Source organism: Scyliorhinus torazame, chromosome 31, assembly GCF_047496885.1.
Source record: "Scyliorhinus torazame isolate Kashiwa2021f chromosome 31, sScyTor2.1, whole genome shotgun sequence".
Classification (NCBI taxonomy): domain Eukaryota; kingdom Metazoa; phylum Chordata; class Chondrichthyes; order Carcharhiniformes; family Scyliorhinidae; genus Scyliorhinus; species Scyliorhinus torazame.
In genome coordinates, this window is record NC_092737.1 from 6191564 (window position 1) to 6205061 (window position 13498).

General features: G+C 56.6%; 1 protein-coding gene across 2 annotated transcripts in view; it reads right to left on the reverse strand.

Moving 5' to 3' along the window:
* LOC140404631 (sodium/potassium-transporting ATPase subunit beta-2-like) overlaps positions 1-13498 on the reverse strand; it is a 35952-nt gene that overhangs the window by 5913 nt on the left and 16541 nt on the right. For both annotated transcript variants that reach the window (XM_072493239.1, XM_072493238.1), the window contains exons 3-7: positions 12951-13079; positions 12080-12184; positions 11757-11962; positions 7352-7408; positions 3101-3196 (exon numbers count right to left, since the gene is read on the reverse strand). In XM_072493239.1, coding sequence (XP_072349340.1) covers positions 3101-3196; positions 7352-7408; positions 11757-11962; positions 12080-12184; positions 12951-13079 — 593 coding nt within the window. The remainder of the gene's footprint in view (positions 1-3100; positions 3197-7351; positions 7409-11756; positions 11963-12079; positions 12185-12950; positions 13080-13498) is intronic.

Sequence of the window (13498 nt, forward strand, 5' to 3'; positions counted from 1 at the left end):
CTCTCCACACTCTCTCTCTCTCCACCTCTCTCTCTCTCCACCTCCCTCTTTCTCCACCTCTCTCACTCCACCCTTCCTCTCTCTCCACCTCCCTCTCTCTCCACCTCCCTCTCTCTCCACCACCCTCTTTCTCCACCTCTCACTCCACCCTTCCTCTCTCTCCACCTCCCTCTCTCTCCACCTCCCTCTCTCTCCACCACCCTCTTTCTCCACCTCTCACTCCACCATTCCTCTCTCTCCACCTCCCTCTCTCTCCACCTCCCTCTCTCTCCACCACCCTCTTTCTCCACCTCTCACTCCACCCTTCCTCTCTCTCCACCTCCCTCTCTCTCCACCTCCCTCTCTCTCCACCTCCCTCTCTCTCCACCTCTCACTCCACCCTTCCTCTCTCTCCACCTCCCTCTCTCTCCACCTCCCTCTCTCTCCACCACCCTCTTTCTCCACCTCTCACTCCACCCTTCCTCTCTCTCCACCTCCCTCTCTCTCCACCTCCCTCTCTCTCCACCACCCTCTTTCTCCACCTCTCACTCCACCCTTCCTCTCTCTCCGCCTCCCTCTCTCTCCACCTCCCTCTCTCTCCACCACCCTCTTTCTCCACCTCTCACTCCACCCTTCCTCTCTCTCCACCTCCCTCTCTCTCCACCTTCCTCTCTCTCCACCTCCCTCTTTGTCCAGCACCCTCTTTCTCCAGCACCCTCTTTCTCCACCTCTCTCCACACACTCTCTCTCCACCTCCCTCCCTCTTCACCTCCCTGTTCGGCTCCCTCTCTCTCCACCTCTCTCTTTCTCCACCTCCCTCTCGCTCCACCTCTCTCTTCAGCTCCCTCTCTCTCTCCACCTCTCTCTTGCTCCACCTCTCTCTCGCTCCACCTCCTCTAATCACCTCTCTCTCTCTCTCCACCTCTCTCTCTCTCTCCACCTCTCTCTCTCTCCACCTCTCTCTCTCCCTCTCTCTGTCAGCTCCTTTCAGACGCTCCTTAAAACTGACCATCTTTGGCTGGGAGTTTTGGTCATGCGCCCTATCACCTCCTTGTGTGTCTCACAGTCAGATTCTGTTTCATGATCGGCTGCTGCGAATCGCTTTGGTTTGTTGAAGCATGCGGAAGGGATTAGATGGGGAGGTCTCGTGGGGCAGTGGGTTAGCGTTCCAGCCTCTGAGGCAGAGCTCTGGGTTCGAACCCCGCCCCAGGACATGCCGTTCAGAACGGGGGTCAAAACAGATTAAGTGTTAACCTGCAAATCCTTCCAAACACACCAATGGGAAGAAGTCAGAGTAGGGGAAATCCCGCTCGATGTGGAGCGACGCCCCTCGAGCGATAAAACCACCACAGTCTCAGGTGACCATCGGGGGAGAGCTGATTGGTGGTGATTTAACCCGGGAATCGCTTGTGGACACTCGGGCGAGGGCAAAGGTTGAGAAGGCGGGGCCTTCATGAATAACCTCGGTCGGTACGGGGAACTGGACCCCCGCTGCTAGCCTCGCTCCGCATCGCAAACCGGCCATCCGGCTAAACTGGCCCCCATAAGCCCCGGGGCATCAGGGCGAGCGACCTTTTCCTCGAATCGCGAGCCACGGAAACCAGACGGAAGCCTGCCTCGGAGCGCCATTGGGTGAGGGAAGAGGAAAGAACTGGGAAAATGCAGGGCGACCTTTCGTCCCTGCCTTTACAAATTGGGAGGGGGGGGGGGTTTCTTGTTTTCAAGTTTCCTCTGTAGCATCTTTCAGGAGGGAGTTTCGAAGAGAGGTCGGACGCCCTCCAGAAGCTTTTCCCTAACGCACGGTAGGCCACCCGGATATTGGAACGGACGGAGCTGCTGCAATAGGGCAGGGTGGGGAGCGGTCAACAAACTTCGCTAATCTCATCATGACCAGGGCAAATTGTAAGGGCCGTCATTCCGGGTTCCAGACAGACATAAGAACATAAGAACTAGGAGCAGGAATCGGCCATCTGGCCCTTCCGAGCCTGCTCCGCCATTCAATGAGATCGTGGCTGATCTTTTGTGGACTCAGCTCCACTTTCCCGCCCGTTCACCATAACCCTTTATTCTTCAATAAACTATCTATCTTTATCTTGAAAACATTTAATGAAGGAGCCTCTACTGCTTGATAATTGGGCAGCATGGTAGCATTGTGGATAGCACAATTGCTTCACAGCTCCACGGTCCCGGGTTCGATTCCCGGCTTGGGTCACTGTCTGTGCGGAGTCTGCACATCCTCCCCGTGTGTGCGTGGGTTTCCTCCGGGTGCTCCGGTTTCCTCCCACAGTCCAAAGATGTGCAGGTTAGGTGGATTGGCCGTGATAAATTGCCCTTAAGTGTCCAAAATTGCCCTTAGTGTTGGGTGGGGTTACTGGGTTATGGGGATAGGGTGGAGGTGTTGACCTTGAGTAGGGTGCTCTTTCCAAGAGCCGGTGCAGACTCGATGGGCCGAATGGCCTCCTTCTGCACTGTAAATTCTATGATAATCTATGATTCACTGGGCAGGGAATTCCATAGATTCACAACCCTTTGGGTGAAGAAGTTCCTCCTAAACTCAGTCCTAAATCTACTTGTCCTTATTTTGAGGCTATGCCCCTTAGTTCTGCTTTCACCCGCCAGTGGAAACAACCTGCCCGCATCTATCCTATCTATTCCCTTCATAATTTTATATGTTCCTATAAGATCCCCCCTCATCCTTCTAAATTCCAACGAGTACAGTCCCAGTCTACTCAACCTCTCCTTGTAATCCAACCCCCTCAACTCTGGGATTAACCTAGTGAATCTCCTCTGCACACCCTCCAGTGCCAGTACGTCCTTTCTCAAGTAAGGAGACCAAAACTGAGCACAATACCCCAGGTGTGGCCTCACTAACACCTTATACAATTGCAGCAGAACCTCCCTAGTCTTAAACTCCATCCCTCTAGCAATGAAGGACAGAATTCCATTCGCCTTCTTAATCACCTGTTGCACCTGTAAACCAACTTTTTGCGACTCATGCACTAGCACACCCAGGTCTCTCTGCACAGCAGCATGTTTTAATCTTTTAGCACTTAAATAATAATCCCTTTTGCTGTTATTCTGACCAGGATAACCTCACATTTGTCAACATTTGATCACTCACATGTGCCTTTTTTCCGTAATACGGAAAGTACATCAGGTCCAAGGTCCCATTGGGAGGGAAGTATTGTACCTCGTGAACTCGATTGCGGTCTTTGGTCTAAACAAGAACAATAAAGAGGAGGAATTTCAGTGGCCGCCTGCTCGAAATGCAGAATTTACAGATTTGAGTGCAAGAGTCAATCAAATAGGCTTCAGAGAGATGCGATGGGAACTTTACACGGGAGAGAGGAGGAAGTGAGGGAATGAGAGAGAGAGAGCGAGAGAGAGAGAAAGGGAGTGAGAAAATGAAAACGAGAGAGAGAGAAAGGGAGTGACAAAATGAGAACAATAGAGAGGGAAGACAGGAGAGAATGAGTGCTGTAGGTATCTGCTTTTAATTTTTCACTGAAGGAACTATTCGGTAAAATTGTACCTGTGAGAAACATTTATGTGTATCAGAGAGGCAAACTCTGTTTAATACCCCAACTGAAAGTTGCCACATTCAATATTTCATCACTCCCTCAGCACTGACCCTCTGACAGTGCAGCACTCCCTCAGTACCGACCCTCTTACAGTGCGGCACTCCCTCAGTACTGACCCTCTGACAGTGCGGCACTCCCTCAGTACTGACCCTCTGACAGTGCGGCACTCCCTCAGTACTGACCCTCTGACAGTGCAGCACTCCCTCAGTACTGACCCTCTGACAGTGCGGCACTCCCTCAGTGCTGACCCTCTGACAGTGCGGCACTCCCTCAGTACTGACCCTCTGACAGTGCGGCACTCCCTCAGTACTGACCCTCTGACAGTGCAGCACTCCCTCAGTACTGACCCTCTGACAGTGCGGCACTCCCTCAGTACTGAACCTCTGACAGTGCGGCACTCCCTCAGTACTGACCCTCTGATGGTGCGGCACTCCCTCGGTACTGACCCTCTGACAGTGCGGCACTCCCTCAGTACTGACCCTCTGACAGTGCAGCACTCCCTCAGTACTGACCCTCTGACAGTGCGGCACTCCCTCAGTACTGACCCTCTGACAGTGCGGCACTCCCTCAGCACTGACCCTCTGACAGTGCGGCACTCCCTCAGTACTGACCCTCTGACAGTGCGACACTCCCTCAGTACTGACCCTCTGATGGTGCAGCGCTCCCTCGGTACTGACCCTCTGACAGTGCGGCACTCCCTCAGTACTGACCCTCTGACAGTGCGGCACTCCCTCAGTACTGACCCTCTGACAGTGCGACACTCCCTCAGTACTGACCCTCTGACGGTGCAGCACTCCCTCAGTACTGACGCTCTGACAATGCGACACTCCCTCAGTACTGACCCTCTGACAGTGCGGCACTCCCTCAGTACTGACCCTCTAACAGTGCAGCACTCCCTCAGTACTGACGCTTTGACAATGCGGCACTCCCTCAGTACTGACCCTCTGACAGTGCGGCACTCCCTCAGTACTGACCCTCTGACAGTGCGGCACTCCCTCAGTACTGACCCTCTAACAGTGCAGCACTCCCTCAGTACTGACGCTCTGACAATGCGGCACTCCCTCAGTACTGACCCTCTGACAGTGCGGCACTCCCTCAGTACTGACCCTCTGACAGTGCGGCACTCCCTCAGTACTGACCCTCTGACAGTGCAGCACTCCTTCAGTACTGACCCTCTGACATTGCGGCACTCCCTCAGTACTGACCCTCTGCCAGTGCGGCACACCCTCAGTACTGACCCTCTGACAGTGCGGCACTCCCTCAGTACTGACCCTCTGACAGTGCGGCACTCCCTCAGTACTGACCCTCTGACAGTGCGGCACTCCCTCAGTACTGACCCTCTGACAGTGCGGCACTCCCTCAGTACTGACCCTCTGACAGTGCGGCACTCCCTCAGTACGGACCTCTGACAGTGCGGCACTCCCTCAGTACTGACCCTCTGACAGTGCAGCACTCCCTCAGTACTGACCCTCTGACAGTGCGGCGCTCCCTCAGTACTGACCCTCTGACAGTGCGGCACTCCCTCAGTACTGACCCTCTGACAGTGTGGCACTCCCTCAGTACTGACTCTCTGACAGTGCGGCACTCCCTCAGTACTGACCCTCTGACAGTGCGGCACTCCCTCAGTACTGACCCTCTGACAGTGCAGCACTCCCTCAGTACTGACCCTCTGACAGTGCGGCACTCCCTCAGTACTGACCCTCTGACAGTGCGGCGCTCCCTCAGTACTGACCCTGTGACAGTGCGGCGCTCCCTCAGTACTGACCCTCTGACAGTGCGGCACTCCCTCAGTACTGACCCTCTGACAGTGCAGCACTCCCTCAGTACTGACCCTCTGACAGTGCGGCACTCCCTCAGTACTGACCCTCTGACAGTGCAGCACTCCCTCAGTACTGACCCTCTGACAGTGCGGCACTCCCTCAGTACTGACCCTCTGACAGTGCGGCACTCCCTCAGCACTGACCCTCTGACAGTGCGGCACTCCCTCAGTACTGACCCTCTGACAGTGCGGCACTCCCTCAGTACTGACCCTCTGACAGTGCGGCACTCCCTCAGTACTGACCCTCTGACAGTGCGGCACTCCCTCAGTACTGACCCTCTGACAGTGCAGCACTCCCTCAGTACTGACCCTCTGACAGTGCGGCACTCCCTCAGTACTGACCCTCTGACAGTGTGGCACTCCCGCAGTATATCCTGTATGATCGTACCCAATGACTGGGAACAAGAGCAGCGTTACAGAAGGATGTTGCTGAATTGACACTGAGGAGGTTGAAGAGGTTAGACGGATATCACTGACTATTTGATGGGTGCACCTCAGCATAAACAACCGAGGTTGTTCCGGCCCACGTACACAGGCATGTAACTGCTGGGCCTGTTTGCTGATCAGCCTCCTTCCCCTGAACCTTTGATTTTCAGAGAACACTTCTCAATTCTCTGAAGCTTTGTAAAATTAGGCATTGCCAAAGACTCGATGTGTCTCATTCGATCCAAACTCAACACCACCGTCAACTTTCATATTCAACAAATACTATATCAAATCCTTGATCAATAAGGGGATCGGGGGTTATGGGGAGAAGGCAGGTGAATGGGGGCGAGAAACATATCAGCCATGATTGAATGGCGGAGCAGACTCGATGGGCCGAGTGGCCTCAATCGGCTCCTCTGATTTGTCGCCGTTATGGTCTTTACTTCTCCTCCAACCGGGCAGCACGGTGGTGCAGTGGTTAGCACTTCTGCCTCACGGCGCCGAGGTCCCGGGTTCGATCCCAGCTCTGGGTCACTGTCCGTGTGGAGTTTGCACATTCTCCCCGTGTCTGCGTGGGTCTCACCCCCCACAACCCAAAAAGAGGCGCAGCGTAGGTGGACTGGCCACGCATGAAGTGCCCTTAACTGGAAAAAATTGGGTACTCTAAACTCATGAAAAAGGAAATAAAAGAATTCTCCTCCAACCCTCGGAGATCTCTGCTCTCCTCCAGTTCCGGCCTCTCGAGCATCCCCCCCCCCCCGCCGATTCCCGTCGCTCGGCCATTGGCGGCCGCGTGTTCAACTGCCGGGGGCCCCCTGATCTCTGGTACCCCGCCCCTAAACCTCTCCGTCCCTCTCGCTCCCTTCCCTTTAAGATGCTCCACAAAAACCACCTCTTAGCCTGGGTTTCTTGGCCACCTGTTCTCACAGCTCCTCGGTGTCAGAGTAAAAACCTGTGGTCAGGGAGGCTTGGCAATGTTGACGGTGATGTACGAACGGCAGTTGCTTTCGTTGACAAGATTCTGAGCCGCCGTAAAAGGTCCGCAAGAAGACACAACCCTCTCTCTTGGCTTCTCTACGTTTCCCCAGTGCATTGCATTGAGCAAAGCTGCTGTCCTGCAGCGAGAGACGGCACACTGGGTCCCCTCGCCCCGGGGCGAGTCACTGGGAAGAAGCACTTACAGCGGTGTGAAAGCGAAAAGGATTAGGATTCAAGAAGCCGGCTCGGCATCTCGCGAAGGGACATGACTTCGGACCGCCATTGTTGACGAGCTTGGGCGGTCGAGTGGCGCCTGGGGGCGGGGCGGGGGGGGGGGGGGGATGGGTTTTAGCGGCCCATTGCCTCGACAATCTAACCGATCCTGCCGACATACAACCAGCTGATCCCGTCGCTTTGCTGACTTTTGTTTCTGCGCCGGCCCAGAGTGGACGGAGAGCGGGTGGGATGAAACGAAACAGGGATAGTTCGAGGGCACCGATGGCCAACTCCCCACGGGGAGGGCGCTGTCAGGGCAACGCCCACAGCAAGGACTCCGCAGGTCACTAACCTTCCCTTCGCAGGACACGTACGGAGCCTTCCCCTTGCTGGGCAGGAAGCCAATAATCTACAAGAGAAGAAGTTAGAGATTTGCATTGGATCGCACCCCCGGACATCACACAAACCCTGCCCAGGCACGCAGGGACCTTGTCAAGGATATTCACTGTCGCAAAGGCAGCAGCCAATTTCAAATAAAGTAATTGCAGAGTGACCGGATAACCTGTTGTTGGAGTCAAATATTGGGCGATTGCGAGGACAGAGTTCACCCTCAAACTCTACTGACCGTGAGATCATGTATGTACAGGTCAGAGGACAAATGAGGGGTTAGTTTAATTTCTCAGTGATGACCCTCTGACAGTGCGGCACTCCCTCAGTACTGACCCTCTGACAGTGCGGCACTCCCTCAGTACTGACCCTCTGACAGTGCGGCACTCCCTCAGTACTGACCCTCTGACAGTGCAGCACTCCCTCAGTACTGACCCTCTGACAGTGCGGCACTCCCTCAGTACTGACCCTCTGACAGTGCGGCACTCCCTCAGTACTGACCCTCTGACAGTGCGGCACTCCCTCAGTACTGACCCTCTGACAGTGCGGCACTCCCTCAGTACTGACGCTCTGACAGTGCGGCACTCCCTCAGTACTGACCCTCTGACAGTGCGGCACTCCCTCAGTACTGACCCTCTGACAGTGCAGCACTCCCTCAGTACTGACCCTCTGACAGTGCGGCACTCCCTCAGTACTGACCCTCTGACAGTGCGGCACTCCCTCAGTACTGACCCTCTGACAGTGCGGCACTCCCTCAGTACTGACCCTCTGACAGTGCGGCACTCCCTCAGTACTGACCCTCTAAAAGTGCGGCACTCCCTCAGTACTGACCCTCTGACACTGCGGCACTCCCTCAGTACTGACCCTCTGACAGTGCGGCACTCCCTCAGTACTGACCCTCTGACAGTGCGGCACCCCCTCAGTACTGACCCTCTGACAGTGCAGCACTCCCTCAGTACTGACCCTCTGACAGTGCGGCACTCCCTCAGTACTGACCCTCTGACAGTGCGGCACTCCCTCAGTACTGACCCTCTGACAGTGCGGCACTCCCTCAGAACTGACCCCTCTGACAGTGCGGCACTCCCTCAGTACTGACGCTCTGACAGTGCAGCACTCCCTCAGTACTGACCCTCTGACACTGCGGCACTCCCTCAGTACTGACCCTCTGACAGTGCGGCACTCCCTCAGTACTGACCCTCTGACAGTGCGGCACCCCCTCAGTACTGACCCTCTGACAGTGCAGCACTCCCTCAGTACTGACCCTCTGACAGTGCGGCACTCCCTCAGTACTGACCCTCTGACAGTGCGGCACTCCCTCAGTACTGACCCTCTGACAGTGCGGCACTCCCTCAGTACTGACCCTCTGACAGTGCGGCACTCCCTCAGTACTGACGCTCTGACAGTGCAGCACTCCCTCAGTACTGACCCTCTGACAGTGCGGCACTCCCTCAGTACTGACCCTCTGACAGTGCAGCACTCCCTCAGTACTGACCCTCTGACAGTGCGGCACTCCCTCAGTACTGACCCTCTGACAGTGCGGCACTCCCTCAGTACTGACCCTCTGACAGTGCGGCACTCCCTCAGTACTGACCCTCTGACAGTGCGGCACTCCCTCAGTACTGACCCTCTGACAGTGCGGCACTCCCTCAGTACTGACCCTCTGACAGTGCGGCACTCCCTCAGTACTGACCCTCTGACAGTGCGGCACTCCCTCAGTACTGACCCTCTAAAAGTGCGGCACTCCCCTCAGTACTGACCCTCTGACAGTGCGGCACTCCCTCAGTACTGACCCTCTGACAGTGCAGCACTCCCTCAGTACTGACCCTCTGACAGTGCGGCACTCCCTCAGTACTGACCCTCTGACAGTGCGGCACTCCCTCAGTACTGACCCCCTGACAGTGCGGCACTCCCTCAGTACTGACCCTCTGACAGTGCGGCACTCCCGCAGTACTGACCCTTTGACAGTGCAGCACTACCTCAGTACTGACCTTCTGACAGTGCGGCACTCCCTCAGTACTGACCCTCTGACAGTGCGGCACTCCCTCATACCGACCCTCTGACAGTGCGGCACTCCCTCAGTACTGACCCTCTGACAGTGCAGCACTCCCTCAGTACTGACCCTCTGACAGTGCGGCACTCCCTCAGTACGGACCCTCTGACAGTGCAGCACTCCCTCAGTACTGACCCTCTGACAGTGCGGCACTCCCTCAGTACTGACCCTCTGACAGTGCGGCACTCCCTCAGTACTGACCCTCTGACAGTGCGGCACTCCCTCAGTACTGACCCTCTGACAGTGCGGCACTCCCTCAGTACTGACCCTCTAAAAGTGCGGCACTCCCTCAGTACTGACCCTCTGACACTGCGGCACTCCCTCAGTACTGACCCTCTGACAGTGCGGCACTCCCTCAGTACTGACCCTCTGACAGTGCGGCACCCCCTCAGTACTGACCCTCTGACAGTGCAGCACTCCCTCAGTACTGACCCTCTGACAGTGCGGCACTCCCTCAGTACTGACCCTCTGACAGTGCGGCACTCCCTCAGTACCGACCCTCTGACAGTGCGGCACTCCCTCAGTACTGACCCTCTGACAGTGCGGCACTCCCTCAGTACTGACGCTCTGACAGTGCAGCACTCCCTCAGTACTGACCCTCTGACAGTGCCGGCACTCCCTCAGTACTGACCCTCTGACAGTGCAGCACTCCCTCAGTACTGACCCTCTGACAGTGCGGCACTCCCTCAGTACTGACCCTCTGACAGTGCGGCACTCCCTCAGTACTGACCCTCTGACAGTGCGGCACTCCCTCAGTACTGACCCTCTGACAGTGCGGCACTCCCTCAGTACTGACCCTCTGACAGTGCGGCACTCCCTCAGTACTGACCCTCTAAAAGTGCGGCACTCCCTCAGTACTGACCCTCTGACAGTGCAGCACTCCCTCAGTACTGACCCTCTGACAGTGCGGCACTCCCTCAGTACTGACCCTCTGACAGTGCGGCACTCCCTCAGTACTGACCCCCCTGACAGTGCGGCACTCCCTCAGTACTGACCCTCTGACAGTGCGGCACTCCCGCAGTACTGACCCTTTGACAGTGCAGCACTACCTCAGTACTGACCTTCTGACAGTGCGGCACTCCCTCAGTACTGACCCTCTGACAGTGCGGCACTCCCTCATACCGACCCTCTGACAGTGCGGCACTCCCTCAGTACTGACCCTCTGACAGTGCGGCACTCCCTCAGTACTGACCCTCTGACAGTGCGGCACTCCCTCAGTACTGACCCTCTGACAGTGCGGCACTCCCTCAGTACTGACCCTCTGACAGTGCAGCACTCCCTCAGTACTGACCCTCTGACAGTGCGGCACTCCCTCAGTACTGACCCTCTGACAGTGCGGCACTCCCTCAGTACTGACCCTCTGACAGTGCGGCACTCCGTCAGCACTGACCCTCTGACAGTGCGGCACTCCCGCAGTACTGACCCTTTGACAGTGCAGCACTACCTCAGTACTGACCTTCTGACAGTGCGGCACTCCCTCAGTACTGACCCTCTGACAGTGCGGCACTCCCTCATACCGACCCTCTGACAGTGCGGCACTCCCTCAGTACTGACCCTCTGACAGTGCGGCACTCCCTCAGTACTGAGCCTCTGACAGTGCGGCGCTCCCTCAGTACTGACCCTCTGACATTGCGGCACTCCCTCAGTAATGACCCTCTGACAGTGCGGCACTCCCTCAGTACTGACCCTCTGACAGTGCGGCACTCCCTCAGTACTGAGCCTCTGACAGTGCGGCGCTCCCTCAGTACTGACCCTCTGACATTGCGGCACTCCCTCAGTACTGACCCTCTGACAGTGCGGCACTCCCTCAGTACCGACCCTCTGACAGTGCGGCACTCCCTCATACCGACCCTCTGACAGTGCGGCACTCCCTCAGTACTGACCCTGTGACAGTGCGGCGCTCCCTCAGTACTGACCCTCTGACAGTGCGGCACTCCCTCAGTACTGACCCTCTGACAGTGCGGCACTCCCTCAGTACTGACCCTCTGAAAGTGCAGCACACCCTCAGTACTGACCCTCTGACAGTGCGGCACTCCCTCAGTACTGACCCTCTGACAGTGCAGCACTCCCTCAGTACTGAAGGAGGAATGTTTTTACACAGCGATAGGCCTGGAACCTGCGAATTGGAATTAAAGCAATAATGTCAAAAGGAAATTGGCCAGGCTCGGGGAATGAAACGCGCTGGGCCCTGGGAGTAGGATGGGGTGGTAGAAATGCCTGGAGCGTTTTACAGAGAAGCAGAATGAGTCGATGGACTGGATGGCGTCCGTTGCTGACTCAATTCAGTCCCGTGGTCCCTGAAACGGTGTCGCTCGCTCACCTTGTTCATCTTGATGAGAATGCAGGGTTTGCCCTCATTGTAGCCGTATGTCTGGTCCTCCAGCCCCGAGCATTGACCCAGCATGGTGCGGTTGAACTGGCAAGACCTCTTGGGCGTGTTCCTCACGTCCCCGCTGTCTTCCTGCAGGTAGTAGGTGCCTGGCTTGCACTGGTCGTTGGTGGCGACCTGGACGCTGTCATTGTAGGCTGGAAGAGACGGAAACAATTCAGCATCAAAGGCTTCCCTGCGCCTTGGTAAAATGGGATTCGTGGGGAGGGACGAGGATGCGTGAGGTAAGGGTGTTCCGGGCGACGCCTACTCACGGTCTAGGTAAGTGTTCAGGACCTTGAGGTAACTCTCCCAGCTGCCTTGCTGTGACACGTTGAACCCAACAAGGAGACTCTCTGTCCTCGGGCGAATCATCAGTCCTGCGGTCAGAAACCCAGTTCGTCAATCACCCGCCGAAAACTGTTGGCGGAAGTTCTCCCCCCACCATTCCCAGCACCGAAACAGGCCACGTAGCTCGTGCTGAACCCGTGTCCGTGTCCCGAACGAGCCTCCTCGATCAACAGAATGTTTGATCAAACACAGAATGACGAATGCTGCCATTTGGATTGGTTGGGGGTCAGTGTGAGACACTCGGAAGCGGCCCATAGAATCACAGAACTCCGACAGGGCAGAAGGAGGCCATTCGGCCCATCGGGTCTGCACCGACCCTCTGAAAGAGCCCCTCCCCCCCCCCCCCCACCCAGCCAGGCCCAGTCCCCCTCCCCCCCACCCGTTCCCCGTAACCCCCTCCTAACCTGCGCATCTCTGGACGATCGAGGTCTCCAGATAGCCAAAGTCGCTTTGACCTTGACGGGCCAGGAACGCAGAGAATTGGAAAGGACGGTTGATAGGTCCCGGCTTCATCCCGAGGGAGCTGGAGTTCAGAGGGAAGCGATGCTTGTAACCATTGTCAGATTGTGCTAAAGAGCCACCTGCTTCACTGAAGCCCCTTCAGAGACGGAAATCTGTCATCCTGACCTGGATCTGGCCTACGTGTGACTCCAGACCCACAGCCAATGGGGTTGACTCTTTACTGCCCCCCCCCACCCCCCCCCACCCCTTCTCTGAAATGTGACATGGATTCGGTCCTCGTTCCTCTGCCCCCCCCCCCCCCCCCCCCCCCCCCGGTGCTGAGCGTGCCTTTACCTGGGTTTGTGATGCGGTCCTGATATTTGGGGGTGTATTCGTTTACCGTCTGCAGCATGACCCACATGGTCAGCGTGAAGAGGCCGGTCAAGAATGTGTAAAAGACCACATAAAACAGCAGGATCAGGGCTGGAGGAGAGAAGAGCAAAGCAATCAGAACGTTAGCCAGCGTCTTAGTGAGGGAGATCGTGACTGCGGGCCAACCCAGTTGAGGATTATGGAGCGAGGCACTGCGTAGGGTAGACGGGGCCTCCTCTTGTGCGAGGATGAGCCTGATACAGTTCAAGGTGGGGCACAGGGTGTATATGACTCGGGCGAGGATGAGTGGGTTCTTTCAGGGGGTAGCAGATGAGTGTGAGAGGTGTGGGCAGGGGCCAGCGAATCACACGCACATGTTTTGGGGTAGTGCAGAAAATTGGGAAGATTCTGGGCGGGAGTGTTCGCGGTCTTAGCCAGGACAGTGGAGGAGGGAGTGGATCCGGACCTTTGGTGGCGATATTTGGGGTTTCAGAGAAGCCGGAGCTGATGGAGAGGAGGAAGGCCGATGT